Source organism: Crassostrea angulata, chromosome 2 (assembly GCF_025612915.1).
Source record: "Crassostrea angulata isolate pt1a10 chromosome 2, ASM2561291v2, whole genome shotgun sequence".
Lineage (NCBI taxonomy): Eukaryota > Metazoa > Mollusca > Bivalvia > Ostreida > Ostreidae > Magallana > Magallana angulata.
In genome coordinates, this window is record NC_069112.1 from 73,977,679 (window position 1) to 74,005,018 (window position 27,340).

The 27,340-nt window shown below is 32.4% G+C and overlaps 3 protein-coding genes and 1 pseudogene across 5 annotated transcripts; 2 read left to right on the forward strand and 2 right to left on the reverse strand.

The window, feature by feature from the left end:
* Positions 1-393: 393 nt before the first annotated feature.
* On the reverse strand, positions 394-2,123 carry LOC128172178 (uncharacterized; annotated as a pseudogene).
* Positions 2,124-3,690: 1,567 nt separating this feature from the next.
* On the reverse strand, positions 3,691-8,783 carry LOC128172158 (toll-like receptor 4). The gene is made up of 2 exons (XM_052837935.1): positions 8,691-8,783; positions 3,691-6,149 (listed from the first exon to the last, which is right to left on the reverse strand). Exon 2 carries the CDS (start codon positions 6,142-6,144, stop codon positions 3,844-3,846), a length of 2,301 nt encoding a protein of 766 aa, XP_052693895.1. The 5' UTR covers positions 6,145-6,149; positions 8,691-8,783; the 3' UTR covers positions 3,691-3,843.
* LOC128172161 (toll-like receptor 4) lies at positions 6,011-13,162 on the forward strand. Its single transcript, XM_052837937.1, has 3 exons — positions 6,011-6,151; positions 6,863-6,956; positions 10,848-13,162. Exon 3 carries the CDS (start codon positions 10,851-10,853, stop codon positions 13,104-13,106), a length of 2,256 nt encoding a protein of 751 aa, XP_052693897.1. The 5' UTR covers positions 6,011-6,151; positions 6,863-6,956; positions 10,848-10,850; the 3' UTR covers positions 13,107-13,162.
* A 168-nt stretch (positions 13,163-13,330) lies between these two features.
* Positions 13,331-27,099, forward strand: LOC128172155 (toll-like receptor 4). 3 transcript variants are annotated; one of them, XM_052837925.1, is made up of 2 exons: positions 13,331-13,781; positions 21,756-27,099. In XM_052837925.1, exons 1-2 carry the CDS (start codon positions 13,577-13,579, stop codon positions 24,035-24,037), a joined length of 2,487 nt encoding a protein of 828 aa, XP_052693885.1. In that variant the 5' UTR covers positions 13,331-13,576; the 3' UTR covers positions 24,038-27,099. The 3 variants fall into 3 exon arrangements, with proteins under 3 accessions (XP_052693885.1, XP_052693886.1, XP_052693887.1); XM_052837926.1 differs by lacking the exon at positions 13,331-13,781 and adding an exon at positions 14,601-14,921; XM_052837927.1 differs by lacking the exon at positions 13,331-13,781 and adding an exon at positions 19,572-19,654.
* The last annotated feature ends 241 nt before the right edge of the window (positions 27,100-27,340 follow it).

A 27,340-nucleotide genomic window follows, 5' to 3' on the forward strand; every position in this document is an offset into this window, starting at 1 on the left:
CGTAATACATGTACAATGAGGAAAAACACTATATAAATAGTGCCTGTTTGAGAGGGTAACAGTTGAAATTGACACCCCAAGGAAACTATTGTCAACCGATGCGAAGTGTCAATTTCAACTGTTATCCTCCCAAACAGGCACCATTTATTTTATCATACTGAATGTCTTAATTGTAGAGAATGTTTTACTTCTTTTATATAGAAATGACGTGAATTCTACGGCGAACCATACGCGCATAATTCACGCGCATGTAACAATTCGTTGTGTTACCCGTCGCTAAGTGTGTTGCTAATGCTGAGGGTAATAGAACAGATTATCAACTGTGTCTAAACCAATCAGATTTCAGTATTTAACATGAAAGTATAATAAAATAAAATGTTCTACTAATAATATTTATTCTTTAGAAAAAATGGCACAGACAAGTTCTCTCCCCTCAACATAAGGTGGACACTTTAAGGAACCACATCGAGCTTCTACGTGATATAGAAGTCTACCATCTTTATTAGCATGTCCTCCATGTAAGGTGTCTGGATGCTCGTCAACACAGGTGTACATTGTACCAGCTGGGTGCTTATAATATCCTGCCATTAGATAGCCATGATACTCCAATTTCCATCCTTTGTAACACGTTTTTCTGGCTACAACGTCGTGGATGCATGTTTTATACGCAATATGAAAAGCTTAGCTGCAAGCATGGATTTCAAACATAAATAAATTACATGTTTACCAATTGGAAAATTTATTACAAACACATAGTTCTCAAATAACCTGGAAACATCTTGACAACCGATCTATTTCGACGAAGACAAACAGCACACGGTACATCATGTGCGCAAGTACTCGGGAGAGTCGAATGTTTGGTATTCCGCACCATAAACAAAAGCTCTGCCCTCATCAGAAACATCGCTATATATCCCCCACTCCGGATCTCTCGGTAAACACAGAGGATCAACTGCTGCTCCTTTGTGGTCATGCCAAGAACCGCCAGTGTAGCCTTCAAATTCCATCGAAATGTTCGTCATATGATACTGAACTTATACAGTCAACCTTCGTTATCTCGAACTAGATTGGACTGTTTAAAACTTCAAGATATCCGAGTATTTGAGATATCGAGGGTAACATCCTTAAAAAATAAGTGATTGATACTTGCAGATCACTTCGATAATATACCCATTGTATTCAGGATATCAGTTTTCGAGATACCGAAGTTCAACTGTAATTTTATTAAATAAGAAAGAGAAAGTTTTTTTTTTTTTTTTTTTTTTTTTTTTTTTTAAGGCACATAATGTCTAGACTGAATTGTAATTAATGAAGACATCGAACGATTTTTGGCGAGAGGCGTTAGCGCATTTGATAGCGTCGACCGGTTTGGACACGGTAGCCCTGGGTTCGAGCTTGGTAACATTGTAACCTTGGGCAAGTTACTTTACTCCACTTATGCACTCTCTCCACCCAGGGGTTAAAATGGGTACTTGGCACATGAGACGAGCTGGTTATGTGAATGTAAAGCATTAGCGCCGTAATTTGGCAGCTCTGCTTATATGCTCCACAGAGAGTTGAGGGTGCTATGGATTGTTTGGGTCTGGCCAGGGGGTAACATGTGGTAGTCATGCGAGGCAATGTACTTTGCCAGCAAGACTATAACCCCCCTACCTTTACTTTAATTTTTGTACGTGTCAGATATAGGTAAGTTCATAAATAAATTTACCTGATAGAACTAACTCGGCATTTGAAGGACATGTCTTCTTTCCCCACCTTGTGTAAACAACGATACTGTTTTTGGTTTCTTGAAATAGCCAATAAAGTAATGAGCAAAACGTACATGTAAAACTAAAATATTTAAATATTTACAATTATTATTTTCAAACTGTATTTAATAAATGTATATTGCCTCGTATCTTTTGTGTGTCTATTTCTGATCTTTCTTTAATTGCCTTGACTGAATTTTCAATTTGGTCGGCAAAACTCTTGAATTCCCGCTTCAAAGCCTCTATTTGGTACGTTCCTAGAGCAGACGACAGTTGTCCTGTCAGATAGCCTTGCAGCATTTCTTTACAACTTCCCTTGTTTGTTTCAGCCCGTACGCCCATCACAAAAATCACAAGAATTAGAGCTACAGTCATCTGCAGTTAATATCAAAATGCACTTCAGGTTAATGTTACTTTAGTTCTATTTCCAGAAAAAAAATGGTTTTCGCTTGTTGGAATTTTGGGGTATATTCGTTTTGTCCTACATTAGGTATATTTGCAGCGCCCGTGGTGTTTAATTAAAAACTGTTCTTTTTATTTATTTATTTATTTATTTTTAGTTTGTTTGTTTGTTTGTTTGTTTGTTTTGTTTTTTGATAAATATTTAACACGATAGACATGAATGTAAACAATAAGTAGAATTTGCATAATTATTTCTAATTAAAGGTACGTCTTGTGTATCGGTTATATGTATTGTTTTTTAATGAGCCCCAATGTGTTAGCGTTTCCTGAATACACAAACCATAACCCACACGTGAATGTGGCATACATATTTGTGTTTCAATTATATATAAAGAAAAATAGGCTAGAAAGGAGGTGTCAGATTAATACATAACATTTTCTAAAATAAACCCTTTTAGATTTTTTTTTATTTAACGATTAATTGAGTATAGTTATAGCTAAACAATCTTCATCCAAAAATAAGGCATGATGTCAAGTCTCATAAACGGATAAGAAATTTTAATGATAACTTTATAAATTGTCAAAATCAACTTACCATTATCAATTCGTAATCTAACAGTAAGCGTCTATATCAGCAGGTATTTATATATATTATAGCAGATGTCTTTGCTCAACATGCGCATTTTGAAAATGCTTATCAAATTGAAATTAAATTGAAATATTATACCAGACCTAGGTCTAATATTACACAGATGAACATCCTGTGCCTGCGAAACACTTTTTTATACATTATTTAGAGGTAATCACAGATTATAGCAAACTGTTATATGTTAAACGTATAAATATTATTCACCTGATATGCTTCTTTAAGAGATGACAGATTTTGTCATATTAAACAGTCATTTTAAACGCAATTACTTAAAGTTTGTCTCAAGTTATGGTTTCCATCATATTAGGGCAAAATTGAAATAAAAATACACGTACTTTTTTTTACTACTCAAATACATAGGAAAATAATCATTTAATTTTTTTAAAACCATGAATTGAATGCAACCATTAAAACACTTATAGACAGACTGACTTGCAATGTCTTAATCTAAGTTTTTATCGTAACACACGTGTCTATCGAACACGTGTATTTTATTTATTCATACTTTTCCCATAAACCAAATTCCATTGGTTTCTATTTAATTTGTTTGGCCTGTTATACAGGTATCTAAGTTAGAGAATAAAAAGTAAGCCCAATTTTAAGGCTCTCTTCAGGTACAGTTAGACATGGCGCCCACACACCCACAGCAGATTTATAAATATAAATTGTTTGATAATGGTAATATTTTTTTATTGTAGAAAACAGAAGATTTTTTTTTTCAAAGAAGATATTTTGATTGCATACAATAATGTCAACATCTATATGTATATACACCCTTTGAATAAATTACCTATGGTCGTTTGAGTGTAAGGAATCAGGACATTAATTGATTTACGAACAAATGGGATGCAACAAAAATTAAACTCAATTATCACGAGCATTTTTGCTTTATTGAAATGTTATCAGCTCAGTAGAAATATAAGATAAAAATTAAACAAATAAACACAACGTACTCCATACTTAAAAACTTTACCATAGTATGAGCAACAATATTTTATAAAGAAAGCATTTGCAACCTTCAGACAACATTTTTTTTTTTAAATCTTATACAGCTGCATTGGAAGATATGGTATTGAAATCGCATTCATGGGACTTCAATGTTGCAGAAAGTTTTGATCGAAAAGCGAACAGTTCACCATCCCCCGCGTTCTTTGGATATTCTAGGTAAGTCCTGCTTTCAATAAAATCCATAATAGAAAGTGGAAGTTTTGTTACAGCAGCTTTTTCTAAAATTAGAAGAATGAGAACATTTTCGCCGTTTCGTGAATAAATGGCCTCCATGCGTGCCATGTTTAGCTCAAACATGCACCAATAGGAATCCAAGAAGTCTGACGTCATAATAGCCACAGTTCGTCTGCTATTATGAATGGCGTTAGTGATGTTATCAGCAATACCTGTCCCAGGAATAAAGTCACGATTGTGTATACACAGTTTCAGATTATGATCTTCTTCCAGCCGCTTTACAAGATCAAATGTAAACTGATTGTCGCTCTCGGAGTAGGAAACAAATGCATCAAAATGAAAAGAACCGCCATCCGTGCCGCTTGGCTTCTTTACATTATCTTGGTATTTTTCCCTCGCTATGTAATACATGTACCTCAGTTTCCATCTGTACCTGTGCACAATGCGACTTAATGTGATGGTCAGAACAATAATAATTGATGACGTCATTGTCACTATAGTGATTATGTATGAAGCACATTGCTTCTCCATGACTTGAAGTAAATGGTCAATGTTCGAAAAATTGAATCTAGAGTTGATATAATCACAGGAGTAATCATCAAAATGTTTAAACTTTATGTTTTTTGATTGGCTCATCCACTTTAGGAACTCAAATCGTTCACAATCACACATTAATCTATTTCCTTCCATATTGATTTGTACTGTTTTCTTTCGGGACAGAGAATCGATTGCGGTTCGTGTTTGTTCATCCAAGAACGTCAACTGATTATTTGAGAGGTCAAGTCGCTTAAGCCGTTTCATTTTTCCTAGTGGTACAGAAAAGTTACTGAGGGAGTTGTAGCTGAGGTTCAATATCTCCAGTTGATTGAGATTGCGGAAGATGGCCGTCGGAAGTCGAACAATTCGGTTTTTTGCTAAGTTTAAGGTTGACAACTTTAGAAGGTTTTTGAAAACTTGACCATCAACATCATTTTCCAGAACTTCTCCTAATGCATTTTGGGATAGATCGAGATACGACATGTTTTTAAAGTCGTCAAAGAAACAACTAGAAATAAAGCCACAGAAATTGTTTGACATGTCCATATAATAGATGCTGGTCAGACCTGTGATGGGGCCATTCAATTGGTAGATAATATTATTTTGTAAATACACATGTGTCAAAGATGGTGGTCCAAGTGAAGTAAACGAATAATCTTGAAGAGTCATCTTATACAAGTTGTCGTGCAGATAAAGTTTTTCTATTCTCGGTGGTAAATATATACTGATGTTCATTCGCCGCTTTAAAGAGAAGTTGTTCCATTTTATTTGTTTTTGACCGTCATCCTGATCAGTTGATCTCTCAGATCTACAAACAGATCTGCGCCTTGTATCATTGCACCTAATTAAAAAATTCTCTGTCCATATTTGGTGAAAAGAAGACTGAAAACTTATATTCAAACTGACTATGTTTTGTAGATTTCCAAATTCTGCGAGATAATATCCAAAACTCAGATCATTATTTGCCAAATTAAGGTGTTTAATTGATTTTGGTAATGTCGATAAAACTCCGAGCTCCAAACTATTTATACGGTTGGAAGCTAAGTTCAGTTTTTCCAGTTGAGTGCTTTTTAAATCTGCAATATGGTATTTCCGAATAATAAAACTTACTCCGTAAGTACACTGTAGACTTTCGAAGTTTAAAACACGGATTGACGTGGAATATCGAAAGTCACGTGATATGTTGACCAATACTTCAAGAGTCAGTTCCTGATTGTGAGATATATCTAGATGAACCAGACTTCTAGAGTTAACAAATGAACCTAATTCAATTGACTGGAGAAAATTGCGCGAGAGGCTTAAATTACGTAAGTTTTTTAATTTTGCCAATACCGCTTGTTCAATGTTTCTCAATGAATTATTTGAAAGGTCGAGATAAATGGTGTTTTGTGGAAGTTGGGTCGGAAACCTTTTGATCCTGTTGTTGGCGAGAATGATTCCGAAGACGTCGTCGTTGAAAACTGGTGCCTGTTGCAAATGCAGATTTGAACAGTTTGCAAATAGAATTTCGGAATCGTAATAACAGGTACAGTTTCGGTTAGATGAACATATTAATGGGTGTACCTCCTCAAACAGAAAGGCAAAGAGAGGCAACATCTGGAGAATACGCCGGACAAATTGAGTCATCGTCACTGTAAGTAAAACTAACTAAATTAAAACACAGACTATTTATTTGAACATTACATTATTTTAAAGCATGTCAATTTAACTTGGATGGTCAATTACGAGGGTAGCTATTTTTAGAATGTCTTATCACCTTAAGATGAAAAGTATATATAGATATGGAGAAATAAGCAATCTACAGATTTTTTAATTTCTCGTATTGTTTTTATTTTTAAAGTATACAAAAAAATGTACTGAAATTTGATTTATATACACTACACTTTATAGACTCTCAGAAAACAAGTCACTCTAAGATCGCACTCTACAAATTAAAGTGTAATAGTTGATTGATTTTGACAAAACAGAGTGAGTGGTTTACTCACGTAGTCATTGACAAAGTATAAGCAACAGATAATTACCGGTAATTAATATGTAGATATTTTGTTGGCTAGGAAGGATATTAGAAAGGTGGACAAATTGAATTAATATTAAGTATTAGATATCATGATGAAGTACATGTCATGTCATGTCACGATAAATCAAATAGAATTTTCTAAAAAAAATCTTCATGAGCCTGATTAGGCGCTATCACATGTAAAATGTCCGGAAGTGTTAAAAGATAAATTAAATATGAGTTTACATTCAACGCAATCTTCCTAATCTCGAGTAGGAGGCTAAGGACTTGAAGTTTTTGTGGGAATAAAACCTTGTAACATTTGAAAGAGATTTACTTCCCTCCCAGAAATCTTCGCACCGTTGATCAAGTGGTCGAGCAATTGATCACAGCAGGAACCCAGAACAGAAATTCAAAACGCTGAATATTGGAGGACAGAGAGGTATGATATTTGTCGATTTTTGATATTTTTTGGTGCAATAAGTGGCCACTTGACAGTTCCTTCTTATCATATCTTTATAAAAAACACCAGGTGTCGATTGACATGATCTTCTTGAAAAATGCATGTGTGGTGAAGGAAATACTGGTGATTTGTCAAAATAAAGAACAATAAAGTAACGAAGGAAGAGAAAAAAAATATTAAAATCATTTCTAAAGCACATCAAGTTTTGTTTAACAGAAGTCTAAGTCTTTTGTGTGTTGATTTATGATGTAGTGTTTAAATTTGTAGCGGCCTACTAATCTATACTACCATTTTAAAATAATAGACTCGAATTTTTGGGCTTTAATACCGAGAAATCGGAAGAGTACTTTTTGTTTTATACATTTTAAACATCATTGGTACCTGAAGATTACCAATTCTTTTATTTTTTCTCAATTAAGCTTTGCTTATTAATAATCAACGAAAATTCCTTTAAAAAATTCGGAAATCACCTGGATTTTTTGGATAATACAATCTTTCGCATGAGCAATAACATTCACGCTAAATCACGAGAGGCTCTTTGGTTTATGTTTCCACAATATGACATTTGCATGGATAAACTCAGAAATGATAATACAAATAAGTGTAAATTTTCATTGCAAATTTGGAAATACGGGATATAACTCAAACTCAGTGCATTTGATATGAAAAATCCCGAGAGTTCGAATGTCAATATGGTGTGTAAATTCGAAGCAAGTAAAAAGTTGATGAAAAAGTGTTGAATTCTTCATAAAAATGAATCAAATCTTTTAAAGGAAAGATATTTAAAGTCTCAAAATGGTTTGTTATAAATAATTTAACTGTTATTTTCAATGCAGCTTCATTAATTTTCTCCAAAATCGTTTCGGAGCGATTCTGCAATTTTTTGCTACATTACGGGTATTTGGGAGACATTTTTACTGTTGCGATGGCCTGTCCAGAGACACAGTTAGATTATTCTAACTAAGCAGAGTGTAGTGAAATTAATAGCATTATTATAGGCTTAAATCTTGGTTATGTAAATGTCAACAATACGGTGTGTCGATGTATCTATTTCGTAAATGTCCGATATCATATGCAATGTCAACCCGTGCACGCATGGTTCAAGGTCTAGTTCTTATATAAAAGAGTCTGACATAAAAAAAACAAGAGATTTTACTAGTATTAAATGTACAAATGATTTCTATTTCCTAATTAAAAAAACAATTTACAAATTCCTATTCAACTGTGTCATACACGTGTTCGACATATTAGTCTTGCAAACGGGTCTTTATTAGTTTTACTGTCTTTTGGACACTTTTTATCCTTTTCTCCCATCCTGTCGTCATGATCATTTAATCAATTTACGTGTCAGTAGAAATACCAAGCAAAAGAAAAACTTAAAGCATATTCTTATGTTTAGTTTTCTAAGTGTCTTTATTGGTATTATTAATAAAGAATATTTTTAATTCTATTCATAACACGTCATCTTAGCCATATTACAACGCTTGCTAAATATCCTGAAAAGCCTTTGACATTTCAAAGATAAAGAAACAATCAGGAATTAAATACAATGAAATTGTAAAACTATCAAATGCAAATTTATATTCTGTCAATTAGAATTTGCAAGCACGTTATTTTTAACAGCTATTCCTTCTTTATTTAAATTCTTTTGACATCGCGCCATATAAAGATTCGTTGACCAAAATTGTCAAATAACACTGTTTGCGTACTTACAAAATTGATGTACTGTAGCACTGGATTCCAACTGTCTCTTCCTCTACAGCTAAACTTTGCTGTAATTGTAACGGGGAAAAATCTCACAGTTAAGTAGAAATCGTGATTATAGGTGACTTTGTCCAGGAACTAGTATTCTAAAGGAAGACACTTTTTTAAATAAATGGGTGATTCACCTAATCGTTGAAAAAGATTCAATCATTTTGATATATTGCTGGTTCTCACTGTAGTCGTATCTTTTTTTATCTATAGCCTCTCTTCAGTATATATCACTTCAGGGAGTTAATAGCATTAGTGAAGGTATAATAAACTGATATAGTAAGCTTATTGAACTTATAATGGAGAAGTATTGTGGAATAACATTGTTTGTGGGGAACCAAAGAGCATGGCTTATGTGGCTTATTTTTGCCCGTATACACACGTTTTTATTTAATATTTTTAAATTCATCAAGAATTTGCAACCAACAAGATAGGCCCCCAAGAACCAGGAAAATATTGGCTATCGAAGAACACCCCCCTCCCTACAACAAATAAAACCGATTCCAAAGTGACAAACAAGTTTATGGTTATACCTAAAGGTTTTTTTTTTTTTTTCCATTTCATATGGAACTAAAAAACAACTAATGTCCATGCACGATTTCTAGTTGATATAAAACTCTCGGGCATTTAAGGAGTCATCGGTACCATTTTTCCGGTTTTCTGTTAAGTTAATACATGTAATAGCTTATTCTAAACTGCAGATTGAATTAATTAGATGTAAGTCTTATATACAGAAATGTATATTGCTTAACGTAAATTCTTACGTTTTGAATTTTGTTCAATATAATTTTTATTTGGGGTGGGGGGGGGTGAGAAAAAATATTAAGAAATGTTTAACGATGGTATTTTTCAGACATTTTATTATGTTTAATATTCATTTTTTAAATATGAATCAACAACTTTAAGAGCACAATCATGCATTCTGAAAATTTAAAGGATGAGATAATTGTAATTATATTGAATCTAAAATAGTTTCCGCTCGATTTTCAATACGTTGCAAATTGTGACAAAAATTAAATTACTTCCTTCAAAGATGTACTTCAACCCCCAAAGTAGAATGATGAAATTTAGTAAGCTTATGGATTAACCATGTAAAATAACATCCTTTCCATGCCGAACACCGTAAAAACCACATGGACCTTAGCGATCTGAAACGTGTATTGAAATAGTCCGGATTCATAAAGCGGTTTTTATTTGCAATGTTTTCAAACCGATATACATGTAAAAATATATCTAAATTTCTTTTACTGCAATGTGTGTGAAAAAAAGTTATATTTGTTTATTTAACTATATATTTTTTCATAAAGATGCAGTTTTTAAGGATATAGTTCAAAATTTAGAATCAGTATAAGATGAGTTAGTTTGTAAAAATGCAAACCCCATTATGCAAAAAATTAGTAGATAAATATATTCCAACATTGCAGTAAAATCTCCATATCTTTCTGTTACCATTATTTGTAATTTCGTTTAAACGTAAAACTCACACCGTTGCAGTTATGAGACTATATCTTTCAAAAAATAAGGATTTAATGCTTATATTTACTTTTTTTTACCTTCTTGTCTTTTACGCAAATGCGAATTATACCTCAAAATTACTGTATTATCCTATGGGTAAGTTCCAATTAATGGAAGAGCCACAGTAACAGCCACAAGCGTGATCTTTGATTTTCGCTTGTGACGTTGTATTTATCAGCGTTAAACGTTTGTGACGTCACAATTAAAACTCGTGATTTAACCTATTAGTACCCTGCCAAATGATCTTATTAAGTTAGCAGTGGATTTTGGAGTCGGTATTGGCAGCATATCATGAGATTTTGGCTCAGACAAACGGACTTTGGCGTGACAACTGGCGTTTGGAGTACATTTCTTTTTCAAAATTATGCAGCAAATGTCTAATAATGTATAGCGTTTTAAATAAATGTTTTACGTATTTGAAAATAAATTTGACTCCCTTAAGAAAATTTATTTAAAAATGAAATACCTACAATAAAATAACAGATGCATATTAATTTATAAATTGCACACAAATAATACTACACGCCTTAATAGTCATTTTTCAATTTTTAAAAAAGTGTGACCTTTAAATACCAGAGGTTTTTTTTTTCTTTTTACTTTCAGAAAATGGTGTTTCTTCTACATCCAGTGCTTTGGACACTACCAATGGTTGCCCTAATGCTTACAGAAAAAGAAACCTTCAAGTGTTCATCAAACCACAACTGCACTTGCTATAAACGTGAAGACTCTGGAATTCTCTTTGCAGACTGTTCAAACCTGAATCTACAATCTGCGCCATTATTCAACGATGAGGTTACCGGAATTATTCTCACACGTAACAACATTTCAGAATTCCCGCTTTCTCTTCCTCGGAATATTCGTTACCTTGATATATCAAGGAACGTTATAGAAACTATAAAAGAAACGTCGTTATCAAACTACAAGGCCATACACAATATCAGTCTCTCCGCCAATGGACTAAAGTCCATCGAACTAGGTTTCTTTTTAAATTCAAAAAGTCTTACCCATCTGGATGTTTCTAATAATCAAGAATTGACCCTTGAAGTATTGGTTAACATATCGCATGACCTAAGTTTGTCCACGTCAATTCGTGTTTTGAATTTGGAAAATGTTCAGTGCACATATGGAGTGAGTTTCATAATTTGGAAATACCACGTTTCGGATTTAAAAAGCACTCAACTTGAGCAGCTTAATTTAGCATCCAACCGTATAAACAGCTTGGAATTCGGAGTTTTATCAACATTGCCGAAATCCTTAAAACATCTTAATTTAGCTAACAATGTACTGAGTTATGGGTTTTATATTGCAGAATTTGGTAGTTTGCATAGCATGATAAGTCTGAATATTAGTTTTCAATCTTATTTTCACCAACTTAAATATAGTGATTTGTTAAATGTGTGCAATGATTCACGTACGCAGCAGACTTCTGTGAGATCAAACTACCCGGTCAAAGACTCAAAGACTACGGGAAATAGTCAAGTCTCGTCTACTCTCAGTCTTTATCTTCCGCCTAATTTGGAAGTCTTTTATTTTCACGATAACATGTATAAAATGACTCTTGAAAAATTTTCCTTTACATCATTAGGCCCACCGAAGATTACTCATCTGTATTTTCAAAACAACATTATCTATGGATTAAATGGCCCAATTTTGGGAGCAAACAGTGTCCGATATATAGATTTATCAAACAATTTCTGCAATTTTATCTCTGACCAATTCTTTGACGGTATGAACAATGTGTCTTACCTTGATCTATCCAAAAATGCTTTAGGAAAAGTTTTAGAAGATGACTACAATGGGAACATATTTCGAAATCTTGTCAATTTGACAACTTTGAACTTAAGAAGCAATCGAATTGTTCGACTGCCTCCAGCCATCTTTCGTAATCTCAATGAACTTGAAACTATTGACATCAGTGATAACTCTCTGAGCGAGTTTTCTGTGCCTCTGGGAAACGTGAAACGTCTTAAGCGACTTGACCTCTCAAATAACCAGTTATTGTTCTTGGATGAAAAAACACAAAATGCAATCGATTCCTTGTCACGGAACAAAAAAATACTCGTTAATATTACAGGTAATAGGTTAACATGTATTTGCGAGCAATTGGAATTCTTAAGATGGATGGCTAAATCTAAAAATGTGAAGTTCTTGAACCTTGATGATTATCTTTGTACCTTTAGAAATTCTTTTAAAGCTAATTTTTTAGATATTGACAACTTGCTTCAAGTTATGGAGAAACATTGCGCCTCATACATAGTTACTATAGTGATAATGACGTCATTGATATTTATCACCTTGACAACAACCTTTGGTCGCATTCTTTATAGATACCGGTGGAAACTAAGGTATATGTACTACGTAGCAAGAGAGAAATATCGAGATAATGTTGAAAATGTCGATGGCATGACTGACAGTTCGTTTCATTTTGATGCCTTTGTGTCATATGCCGAGAAAGACGGAGGTTTTGTAATTGAACTCGTGAAGCGGATGGAGGATAATCATAATCTGAAACTCTGTATACACAATCGTGACTTTATTCCTGGGACAGGTATTGCTGATAACATCACTAACGCCATTCACAACAGCAGACGAACTGTGGCTATCATGACGTCACACTTCTTGGATTCCTATTGGTGCATGTTTGAGCTAAATATGGCACGCATGGAGGCCATTTATTCACGAAATGGCGAAAATGTTCTAATTCTAGTTGCTTTAGAAAAACTGGCTATGGCGAATCTTCCATTTTATTTTATTGATCTTATTGAAAGCAGGTCGTACATAGAATTTCCAGAAAACAGGGATGATGATGAAGAATCAGCTTTCCGCTCGAAACTCGTCGCAACGTTGAAGTCCCGTGAATGATACTTTAGGACCTCATCTTCCACTTCACTTCTAGAATTTTTTTTCTGTAAAATTGATGGCGCATTATAAATATATATATATATATATATATATATATATATATATATATATATATATATATATATATATATATATATATATATATGCCAAAACCAGGATGAAGCGGTGTCGAGTATGTAATATGTAACCATAAAATAGATAACTATATCTAGTTACTCTGAGAGTTGTTAGTGAAAAGATAATACGGTAAAACTTGTCTATTCCGGCGGAGGTTGGTTCTGAAAAAGTTTGACGGATTAGGCACATCCGGTTTGGAGGACATTGTTGCAAATTAATTTTAGTAGTAGATCTCCATCGTCTATTGTTGCAAAATGATCAATTCTTCTGAAATATACTAGACCTCGTCGATTGTGATTACGGTACACTGTACCAATTGCCATTCTCATTTTTTTTTAGAAAACAATTATTCTATGACGGAGTACATACAATGGGAATACTATTTCAATAAAATCATCGTTATTGATAAATTTTCAAACATCCTATTAACCTGGAAAGTCCGACACGAGACAAGTGCATGCTCCACCGGAAATTGTTTAACAAACATTAACCACGCTAAAAGTCAACAGGTCGCTGATTACGTTATGGTGAGAACTGTTTTGATGCAGGGAACAATGGGTAAATATTTATATAGATCAGAATTTAATAAAAAAGAAATGGAATATTTTGACAGAAAAAATGTAACTCATTAAGTTTAGCAATACAACGGGAATAAAAAACAATATCGGTAGTCTTGAATCACAGCCTAAAAAATATGGGTGAACTATAATCAAATTATCTAATACTGACAAAAATGCGTATATATTTATAACAAGACTTGTGTAAACTGAATTGAGTTGCCTGTTTGAATCTATATACACAGTTGTTTAAATCTAATAGCAACGGCAGGAAAATCGATTGAAAATTGAGCGGTAATTACATGTATAAATATTCAAAGGAATAAAAAATTGTAAGCGGAAGTAAAGCATTGACAATTAAATAATCATTCTATTATTCTAGATGATGTCAATTGAATTTGGATGGTCTAGTCTATTTAGATGGCCAGATACTCGTTGCCATTTTCAAAATGTATGATTTCCTTAAAAAGAAAAACTTATACTTAATCTACAATTAAAATGGTTTTCATCTCTAGTATTGTTTTTTACTTAAATAAACATGAAAGTACTGAAAATTGATTCAATCAAGCGTAAACTTTATGTTTACAAATGCCCATGAAAACAAATCACCCCAGCAACATGTAGATTGATTGTTAGCTAAGAAGGATGGTAAATAAAGCAGACAAGTTAAATAAATATGCAATAAATATCGCAGAGATGAAGTACATCAATTAAGTTCATTTTTCCTGTCTCGAAAATGAAATGAATCTTTCTCAATCCTTCATGTGCTTGATAGGTTGCTATCACATGTAAAAATTCCGGAAGTATTAATAGTATATATAAATACTCAACGCAATGTTCTTCAACTCAAGGAGGGAGCTAAAGACTTGAAACGTTTGTGGGAAATTAAAACCATTTAACATACGAGAGAGATTTGCGTCTATTCCACAAAAACCTCCTCAGTGTTGATCAATTGGCCGAGCAAATAACCATAGCAGGAACTCAAAACAAGACCTCCTCAGTGTTGATCAATTGGCCGAGCAAATAACCATAGCAGAAACTCAAAACAAAACCTCCTCAGTGTTGATCAATTGGCCGAGCAAATAACCAAAGCAGGAACTCAAAACAAAAACTCAAAATTTGAATATTGAAGGACCAAACGGTAAGGAAAGTGTCAATTTGTTTGGTATTTTTTGTGCAATAAGTGGCCACTTGGGAGTTCCTTATTGTCATTTCTTTTAAAAAAAATAGCAGGTTTTTATTGAAACGATTTTTTGAAAAATACAAGAGTGGTAACGCAAAAACTGACGTTTTGTCAAAATAAAGAACAATTAAGTACTCAAGGAAGTTAAAAACAAAAAGTCCCGTGTTTCATTTCTAAAGCACGTGTTGAATACATTAGTAATTTTTATTAAGTCTAATTATTAAGTGTATTGTGTTTTGATGATGTATTATAGTTTTTGGTTTAAATAACAATTGAACGATGTATACAATGCCTTAAAGACTTGAAATATAAAATCATGAAAGGATTTAACATAAAAAACAGATCAAACACAGGCCTTGATAAAATGCTGTACAAATAATAAGTGTGTAATGATTGTTCGGTATGGCCTACCAACTCGATCAGAAAAAGCTTGACATTAAAACAGATGTTTGATCACTAGCAGACATACAAATGATTTCTTTATAATTGATACTTGATTAACAAATGATTAACAAATTCATGTTTAACTGTGTAATACAGTCCCTGAAACGTTCTATTTTCCCATTTTGTCGTGCGATCATCGTGCGCCCACAGTGCGCTCACCGTGCGTTCAAAGTGCGTTCACTTGCGTTCTCCACTCCGCTCCGTTCGCGCTCACCGTTCACAAAGCGCTCACCGTGCACTCAATTTGTATTAAAACGTTCACCGCTCACTTCTCTTTCAGTCCGGGTTTTTTTTTTGTTATTCGGAACTCCAAAATGAAAGGATCGGTCTATGTTATTAACAGAAAAATCATAAAAGTACTTGTGCGTAAAGGTTGGAAGAAATTTACATGTATGTTACTCATACATCATTTTAATAAAAATCTAATCCTTAGAATTTAAATTACAAATTTTTGAGCAGGTTCGTATTTTTATGGTGTTTTTTATGAGCAGGTTCGTATTTTTATGGTGTTTTTATGACTTATACAGCGATAAATTACTACACAAATAATATTTATTGATTCATTTAAAGACTTCAGTCGTTTAAGAACTGAAGAATACAACCAACGAACGATTCGACACATATATAAAAATAGACAAAATTATAGATAAGAATGTGGCGTTGTATTTGTGTACTTTTCACAATTCATATAATTCCTTCGTTGTCCGACCACAAACGTATATCCATGCTCTGAACAGATCAATTTAAGAAAACTAGGCTTACTATGTATGCGTGTTAATTTATAGATTAACAATAAATACAACCTATCAATAAATGCCATGTTTTTTTAAAATTATTATTTGCCTGACGTCCGAAACAGCACAGACAATGGGAGCAAGCAATATCAAGATTTTTTACAAAAAAGATTGACCGATGCATGTTTAATGTGTCAACATTTTTATTCACAATTGCATTTACATTCACCATTGATAAGAATGTTATATGGGATGTAATAACATCAGTGAAGAAGAGTTTTCAAGTAAAACGGCTGTTCACCATGCACGTCTGTAATCCTGATTTAAAAATAGATTAGCTATTTTTGAACGGTGAAAAAAAAGGGGGGGGGGGTCATTGCAACAATTTGTTACATATTGTTTATAATGGTACAGCGTAAGTAATAATTGGTGTTGGGTTGTCCTCATTACCAAAGAATCATCAGTTAGAATTAAAACAAATATATATTCATAAAGCTTGAATGTTCACTGTTACATATTGTTTATGACGGTACAGCGTAAGTAATAATTGGTGTTGGGTTGTCCTCATTACCAAAGAATCATCAGTTAGAATTAAAACAAATATATATTCATAGAGCTTGAATGTTCACTGTAGGAATTAAATCGCCGGTTTGGGATGTTACCCGATTTTCGATCAATTGGGCGATTTCATTCATCTTGAAAGGAGCACAAAACTCACGTGTCTTACTAAATGTACCTCAACACTACATGAATCAATTGCTAGTCAAGTGTGTGTGTAAATTCGATAAATTTCTTCCCAGACATTTGATCCAAAGTATAGTAAATGTAGTTGCTACAAAATATATGTCAAAAATTTCATTTGACCCCATCTCCATGGATCAATGCCAATGGATGAGTTTATTCAAACCATCGGATCGAGATCTCAGCCGTTGCGTGAATGGTAAAGCAGGACTTCGCGCCAAAATGTCTCATTCACAGTTTATGCGCACCGATTAGTGGCCTAGACCAAATTGGGATCACAGAAGAATACTCCAGCACACCTTGTGTACACATCGCAAGCACGTACCGACAGGGGTGGGGAGTGGTGGCTGCTTCCCCCTTTTTTGCAGCATGCTCTTTTCTTAACTTAAGATATATAATAAATAGAAATATCATGGATTTACCCCCCTCAACTTTGTCAGAGCATGTAATATATACATATATGATTAATGGATATATCATGAATCTGCCCTCCTCCACTTTTGTCGGAGCATGTAATAAATGAAACTGAATTAAGGAATCTAATTGAATTAAAGTTTTAAGTAGAATTTTTTTCTTCATGATTTTGAGAACTTGCCCTTTTATTAATTGCTTGTCAAGATGTTTTGGATGAAGCTGCCCCCACACTCTTTCGAAAACAATACGTGCTTGAATATCCTTTCCTATTTTTTATGATTGAACATTTAATGAAATAATTTAATTTTAAGTGACATACATGTTCATGCACTAGAATGTATGATCAGCATTCAGCAGCGAAAAATTAAAATTCGATTCTTATCAGATACCCTAAATGAAACAGGCATACTTCCATTGATTACATTTGTTTAGTCACGCATGCTTTTTGCTTCCATTGAATAAATTTGTTTAGTCAGGAAAGCTTTTTGGAAAGCTATTACTTGTAAAGAAATTATAACTTCCCGAATTGTGTTTACATATATCGCCTTACGAATCAGCCAATTACCGTTAAATTCATTAAATTACTTTATGATGTGAATGTTTCTTTAAACAATTAATAAAACTTTGTATTTTTTTTTTGTTATACTTATATCTTATGAAAACAAAATTATAATCACGAATTAGTTTATTAACGTAATTAGGTACGTTTTGCGATAATACTATAATATAAGCACAGGTATTGAAATGTCCTCGTTATAAAGAAATTTACTCCTTCTTGATTAGTCCATACATAAACAGGAAAACAAATCAACAAATGCCCAATTATCATAAAAGAAGACACAACACTGTAAGGTGAAAGATGCACTAGTAAACAAACTGTTGTGATTTTGACCAAGAGGACTTGTGAAGTACGGTCATAAGATATCTACATGGTTTGCTGCTTTAATTTTTTTTTTATTAAAACGTTGTTCCTTACAAGAAGGGGGGTATTTTTCTGTTTGATTAAAGCAAATGTAGTTTAAAGCAAAACTGCAATTCTTTATTTATAGCAAACATCTTCAAAATACAAATTACTTAACAACCATATATATAACACAATGAGTGGCTTGGACAAAGTCATGGTTTATGGTTTACTGCTTGAAATTATCATATTTAATAGGAAAACTGTAATTGATGAGGCTTCTTATGAATTGATTTGCAAAATAATGTTTGTTATGACTACAAAATCAAGACCAAACAATGGCCAGAACGTATAATGATTGACTATAATTCTCCTATATGTGTCCATAGGTTAATAACGACACCAATGAAGAGGTACACAAATCATTTGAAAACTAATATGTCCTTTGCAAATGTTTTTTTTTTTTTGTAGAACGAAAACATTTTGTATTAAGTAATTAATTAGACATAATCTGTTGTTACGGAACATTCAGCTAAGCATTAAATTCACAACATGAACAAATTTTGCTCGTGAATTTGATTTTCGTGGAAAAAATATTAAATGTGAAAAGATTGTATTTTTCAAACTTTTGATTTGATTTCATATTTATCAAATAAATATGTAAGCCTCATTTTTTTAGCGCATTTTAAGATACATTATGAAAAGATATGACGAGACTTTTAAAGAAAAGAACATGTAAATTCAAAATAGTTTCCGCTTTCATAAGAATCACTTCCGACCTTAATACATTGTAATACTAAGTAGATGTACGTGAACGGCCTAAGTAGAATGATGTAATTAAGTACGTGTATAGAGATTAACCCTGTGAATTACCATCCTTCCTGTCACAAAGCACTTTTAAAGCCACGCGTATCCTATCGTTATAGAACGCATATTCAAATTAAAATCAATAGAATGTTTTCCCCCTAGATCATCTGCATTGTAATCAAACGAATATAAAAAAATATTAAAATTTATTTTATGAGTTATACTTCATTTAAGCATATAACTTTTACGCTTTTATCAGACATAATGTTTTAAAGCAAAAACTAGAATAAATTCAAGCATACACCATAATGTATAAAGTCAGCACTTAAACATTTTTCTAAAATTGCAGAAAAAAACCGCAAATATTTTTTGGTTATTGTGATTTATAAATTCGTTTAAACATCAACCAACACAAACATTGAAACTAAAACCAAAAATATGATCAAAGGTTTAAGTAACTAGTTTCGTTTTGAATATGTACTTCACACTATCTAAATACGGAATTGCGTACTTGATAATATCATATTGAGCATATCCCTTGCTTAATGATTCATTTCTACAAAGATGGTTCCGAAATAATTCATTACAATTGTAATGTGCACGAAGAAGAACGCCAGAACAGTATGTGTAAATAGAGTCAATTAACAAAGGTCTGGGTTTTTTTGGTAATGTATACGTTAAGAACTTAATTCTTGTTTTAATGCGCTATTTGAGTGGCTGAAAAATATTAGATATGTCACAATAGGGCTTATGTTACAAACCGGTGCGGTAAACGTTATATTTGAATTTTGTAAAATTTTATGCATTGTAAACTTCAAGAAGGAATGACTGTTTTTACTATCTAACATAACATTTAATTGTAGGGAACTGAAGTTAATGGCTACTAATTTATACCTATATAAACTAGGTAGCAGTTGACTATTTTTATGAAATACTGTGTCTAAACATTGTTTATACTTGTATAGACTGGGTAGCCTTTGTTGGCGGGAATAATACGACAGTTCCTGTTACTAACAACTGACTAACTACCGATAAAACTACTTGAATTATTATATCAATCATACTAAAGAACCTCTGAGGAGTAAAGTCACACTTCTTATTTTTTTTTTTTTTTGTTAAAGTAAAAAATGATCTATTTATAACTTAAACTTTCACGTAATACTACGGTGCAATTACCTTAGTAAGCGAATCGATTCCGACGAACAAAGATTGTTAAGTGAACACGTGAACTTGTTAAAAATATACAGCATTGCTTTCATTTAAAAGAAACATTTTTCAAAGGACTATAAATCCCGCAATCATTATACTCATTTGCCTTACCCTATCTGCGTGTTGGTATTCTATGTTTTATTTTAAAATTCTTACATAATTTTGTGGGGTTTTTATAAGGAAATGAAGAAGATAAATCCAGTTGAAAAATACCTAAAGATTGTTTTACTACATGGGATTACGAGATAGGACTGAAATAAACACATGTTGTGCATAGCTAGTGGATGTTATGCAATATGCCGAACTTGTAGCTATGTTCTTACTATCATTAAGTAACAGGTACAGTTCTGCAGTTATTTGTAATTAAATTAGACCATTCTTTATAAGATGTACATGTTTTAAGCTAATCAATCAAGTGTCGTAGTTCATAAAATGAAATTAATGTACGATCATTATCAACACTTAATCTCTGAGGAGCCTCTCAAATCAAATAAATGATTAGAAAAAAAATACTTCATGTGTTATAACTCAGGACTTGTGTACATAATTGCACATTTTGGAGTTCATTCTTATATAGATCTGTTTAACTTTCATAAATAAAATGATCAACTAAGAGATGTAATTGATACAAAAAAGTTTAAATATATATTCTTCATTAATCACTCATTACCAAACAAACTGTTAAACACTATGTTCTCAACAAACATATTATCCGCATAAGACAAAATTTTCACTATATTTGCGAGAGCATCGTCATCGCGAATATTCCTCACCTTAAACCTGTCCTTATGTGAATATAGGTGAAATAATATTAAGAAAAAGGAAAAAGATCTGATTGCAAAAATAAGTCGTCCTGAATTTATTTAACTTCGCTAAAATATGAAATAAAGTCGTCGCGAATAAAATTTTTTTTTTTTTTGAATTGCTAACAATTCATTGCATGTATAATTCAGATGCTACACTTTTAAGTGTCTCATGAATTTTTATTTTTTTTATATCTTCCTCACGTTTATGCAGCGAATGCCTAATACTGTAGTTTTTTTGAATGAAATTTTACCTATTAAAAAAGTACCTTGTCTGGGTCGAGAATACTTATTTAAAAGAACGAAAATGACTTTCGTACAACAAAAATATAAATCGACGTTTAATAACAGATCCTTAAGACGTTGATTATTATTACTATTATTATTATTGACGACCAATGCGCATATGATATTTTGAAGAAAACAAAATTATTATTCTATATGTAGACATCATACGGAGTGATACAAAAAAGGGGAGATTGAGTAATAGATTACAAAAAAAAGCTGATGGAGAGAAAGTGTTAAAGGGCTAGCTGATAATGGCCATTTTAATCTTCTTAACTAGAAATACACGGTATAAAGATAATACCTTAACAAATCATATGTAAAACAAAATAAGATACATTCATCTTTTTTTTTTTAAACCCAACTTCCTTAAGAACAGTACATACTTTTAACCCTATCAATAAAAACAATGTTTGAATGCAACGATCACTAAAATAAATGTTTTCTTTTCCAGATATGATGGCCATAGAATGGATACCCATTTTGTTCATTTATTCTTTAACTATGAAGTCAGGAAGCGGATCCAAGTGTTCAACTATCACTCGCTGCAGATGTTATGACGTCGGAAAAAAATTGTTTGCGGATTGTTCTGATCTAAACTTAAATACAGCGCCACATTTTCAAGATAACGTCATTGGTATCAATTTAGCAAAGAATAAGTTCTCAAAAATACCACAAGCGCTTCCAAAAAATCTTTTATACTTAGACATTTCGAATAATAATTTAGTTTCGTTGGACAATGGTTCGATTGCTAGATACAGACTACTTCAAAATCTTTCCCTTTCGGAAAACAAGCTCCAAGAAGTTTCCATTGGGACTTTTGCATCAAATATACATCTAAGGAATTTAGACATTTCGTTCAACAGAATTTTGACAATTGAGGTTATGTTCAACGTATCACATGATTTGAAGTCTTCCGAAATACAGACTCTAAATTTTGAGAAATTGCATTGTACATATGGAGTCAGCCAAATAATGCGAATGTATCATGTGGCCTCTTTACAGCATACGGGACTTCTAGAACTAAATTTAGCTTCAAATCGAATAAACAGTTTCGAACTAGGTGTTCTAAACTTGCTCCCTAAGTCTCTACGCGTTCTTAATATTGCGGACAACGTTTTGAGTTTCGGATTTTACATCATGGAATTTGCGTCCCTTTCAAACGTACAAATTTTGAACGTTAGCTTTCAAAATTCTTTTCACCAGGTTGGTACGAACGGAGATTTTTTTGAACATTGTAATGATTCTAGAATTTTAACTTGTAATTGTGAAGGTCTTCGCAAAAACAGCAACAGTTGGAAAAAATATGACAACCTTGCTACTCCCATCTCTTTTCCTGAAAATTTGGATAATTATTCTAAAAAGGCAAACTTTACAGTTTACCTCCCGAAGAATTTACGCAGACTCTATTATCACGACAATTTATACAAAATGTTTATTCCGTTCTTGCCAGTCGGACTAAATAACAAGTTAACTCATTTATTTGTTTCGCGAAACATTTTCTACGAAGTTATTGGCCCACTCACTGGGATGGAACACGTTAGATACATTGATTTTTCAGAAAATTTTTGCAAGTCTGTTGCCAAATCATTCCTTAATCCTTTCACAAGTCTGGAGTTCTTAAATGCATCCAACAATGCCTTGGCACAGGTATTCGAAAACGATAAAAATGGGGAATTGTTCATGTATCAAAAAAGGCTGTCAAACCTAGATCTTTCATTTAACAGAATCGCCCATCTTCCAAAACTAGTGTTCCAGCACAACTGTAATATGTCACATTTGAATTTGAGCTACAATGCACTCAGTGACTTTGTTGTAAAGATTGATCATATGAGAAACTTAACCAGGCTAGATCTGTCCTACAACCAACTGTCAGAGTTAGGTCCAGAGATACGGTCCTCATTAAATACATTCGCAACACGTACTATTCAAGTAAATCTGGTTGGAAACAACATGAAATGCTCTTGCGAAAATTTAGACTTTCTTAAGTGGATTCGTGATTCTAAACATATTGATTTTGTTAGTGTAAATGATTATACCTGCTCGTTTGGAAATGAAACGGCAACCTCATTTAATGAAATTGGGCAGATCGTTCAGATTTTGGAGAAAAAATGTTCGTCATACACAATCATAATAGTTCTGATGACGACATTAATCATTGTTTCCATGACAACCACTGTAAGTCGCATACTCTATAGGTACCGATGGAAACTACGATATATGTACTATGTTGCCAAGGAAAAGTATAAAAGCGAAAGTCATTTATGCGAGGGCAGAGATCGGAGTTCTTTTCGCTTCGATGCCTTTATTTCGTATGCTGACGAGGAACGACTGTTCGTCTTTAACCTTGTAAAATATCTCGAGGAGGAATGTAACTTGCGATTATGCATTCATCACAGAGATTTTATCCCTGGAACAGGCATAGCTGACAACATCACCAACGCGATTCACTGCAGCAGACACACTGTCTGTTTCATGACGTCACATTTTCTGCAATCTCATTGGTGTATGTTTGAACTAAATATGGCACGTATGGAAGCGATTTATTCACGGAACGGACAAAATGTTTTATTTTTGGTTGCTTTAGAAAAAGGAACAATGAAAAATTTACCTCTTCAGTTGATGGATCTTGTCGATAGTAATTCGTATTTGGAGTATCCAGGAGAGGAAGGCGGGTTTGAAATCGCTGCGTTTCGAACCAAACTGGGAGAGACGCTGGCAGCAGGATCAAACTGACAAGCTCCATTCAATTGCCTTAAAAGTATAAAGAATGTTATCCGTTCTTTATCATTTCGTCAGTCACTTCTCTTTAATCGTTCTTAAGAATTTAGATAAACTTCGTAGTTTCTACATAATGTTTAGTGGTGCATATTACTCGGAAATTACAATTTCATATTTCTCTTGGAATTAAGGTCAGGTTGAACTAAGAATTCAGGTCAGTTAATTTATGAACAGTGTTTCTGTCTGTTTCCTCTTAAACCAATGCAAAGAATAGTATACAACTTTGTAGGAAATAAGGACACGATTAGTGCATATTGCGCTTAAAATTTCATTTTATTATGTTTCAATTTTTTATAATCAAACGATCAGTCTTATGTTAGTCATTTAAGGTAAAAATTCAGGCATCAAAAAGCTAATAGGATTTTGTTTCTTTGAGCTGGAAATTATGTTCATTTATTGAAAGAAAACGTTGTAGGTTTCTTGACACCCAATGTAAGGGTACTCATTGTATGGACGTTCAAATTTCATTATTTCTTTTTTTCATCTTAAACTTGTGTTTATTTTTTTGAAAGACATGCTTGTTAATAAATCAAAATTGATATCTTATATAAATTTATCAGTTTTGTTAAATCAGTTAATATTCAACAATGTAAAACTAATCATAAAGATATAAACACTAATTTACAAAATTAAGTAAATGTAGACAATGCCCGGAAAGAAAAAGTGAGCATATTCGTAACAAGAAAGTAAATACATATTAATTACATTGATATGGTGTACTACAAATATAAATACATCTTGACATATAAAAGTGAGAATAGTCGTAACAGGAAAGTATATTGATATGGTGTACTACAAATATAAATACATCCTGCCATATAAAAGTTACACTTTCCTTTGTCCCTTGTCAATATCATATATCGCATCTTTCACGATTGTACATGCTAAATAAAACAAGTTGCTTGCAAAACTATGAACACTCGCTGTGGTCAACACTATATCTACACTTTCGCAAAATATAAAATAATGACCACGTTGGATACAATTCTTTTCATGGAACATACATAGTGCTGATATTTTAGTCACCCGACAAAAATATCCCAAAAGGTATAGATATCTATGAACGTAATGTTTAAGGCGAGGTAACTCGTTTTGTATGATATAGAATATGAAATGGCAGCAATTGTGATTAATAGTGAAAAAGAAAAAGAAACATATTACAATTTGATAGAAAACATTTAGTAATATTTTTGTGCTATAACACTTGATCCTCATAAAATTTAAAAAAAAACCAACCCACTGGGAAAAAAGATATCAATAAGTTTACACAAAAACTTGATAAATTATGTTACAATAAGACTAAAAAATGCATATTTGATAAGCTTAACATGCTGGATTATTGAACAATTTAATGACGGTGAATGAAATCAATTTCGACGGGAGTTTGTTCTTCGTTTTTGTCATGTATTTGATTTTAGTTTCGAATTCTTTGCACCATTTCTTACTGTAACCAAGATCTTAAATAGATCAAACTCTAATGCCCTGAAGCTAAAGATTGAGTATGGTTATACAAAAAGGGTAATGAAGGATGGGTATACAGTTGTGCGTAGGAAAAAAAATGAAATTTAAGGATAACCTATTAAACTGTCGGTGAGATAAATCTTGAAAAATGAGATAAATAAAAGCTCTAAAATATATATTGCCTAGCATGATTGCTTTTTTATGTTCTTCATTTATTAAGATATTTCGTTTGTTTATCGATGCATTTTTCGTTTCCTTTTTATTTATATGGCCACATCATTAAACTATAACTACGTTTTATGGGAGTATGAATAACCAAAAAGGAAAATAACAGAAAGCATCAATACATATTTTATTGGTCTTAATTTTCATAATAATTTGTAAATGAGTTGAACATAAGGTTTCCTGTTTTCTTTGTTTTGTCTTATAATTTGTATTCATTGTTCAGAAGAATATATCGTAATCTTTAAAATGATTAGAAATGAATAGTTAGTCTACTGACAATATAGAGCAATTCCTTACTCACTGACCCAGCCTTAGATCTGGCAGGACTGGAGAATAAGGCTGTTTAATTTGACACACAGAAATAATATTACGTTTTCTTACAATGTTCTCTTTGTCTAAATCTTACACAAACAGCATTTTCTTAACTTTCTAACTAATTTATTTTTTAGATATTTAACAGTTCTGAATTTGACAATTTGAAATAAGGGTCCCTTTTCTTACAGCGTTTTACATCTTTATTGTAAGATAGCAATCTCTTCGTTTCCTGTATAAAAAATTAACATTTCTGAAGGTTTTTAAGGTAATTTATTTTTATACACATAAATCCGGCATATATTATATGTATACAGGTATTGTATATTCGCATTTTTTTCTGAGTATGTGACATGTTGTTTTGGACAACAGGTTTCTTTATAAAACTGAGAGAGCAGAAAAATGACACGGAAACGTATTTAAAAACTGTTTATTTACACGTCAGGTTCGTTATAATATATTTTTTAATTATTTTCTTTTAAAAACGTTCATGTTCATTTTCTACTTTTAAAAAAAGATAATCAAACGATGGCATTTCACAATTTAAGGTTTTCAATGACTGAAAGGGGTCAAACTTTTTCCAAAAAAAAAAATACAAATGATGAAATCTTCAAGAAGTTTAATATCACTATCAAAAAGAAAACTAGTTGAATATTGAATCATCATTACGTATCCTACTTTAGCATCTTTATCACCCAACAAATTTAATTAGTATTGTAGGTTCAGTGTTTGACAGTGTAAATCGCATTCTTGTCAAATCAACATGTTTCAATCTGATTTTGTATGGAATTTCCTTTTGGTGAACTTCCTGTTGCAATGTGTGATTTTCATCTGCTTGTCTTGTTTGTACATTGTATCACCATACACTTTGATTTCAACATTATTCAGAGGCTTCAATTCTTGGATTATGTGAAAATGACAATAATATCTGTGGACAGTGATCCTGTCAATACAATATGTTATTAAAATTACACTTCAATGAACATTTAATTTCAAGGATCAACTAAACATCAAAAACAACGAACATCAATTTAAATTTTCGTCTAATCTTATTTTTCAATTTTTATTGTTTACAATGTTTAAAAATTCTACTTTATTCAAAAACGAATTAGAAGAGGGCAAATCAGCTTGAAAACAGCGTTTACGGGTACTTAAATTGTGATTGATCATTAGAAATCAATTACAATTTAAGTGTCAGTGTTAGAGTTATAAACAAGATATTGAGCTCACAATTCTTTGTCATGTAAACATACCTCGTGC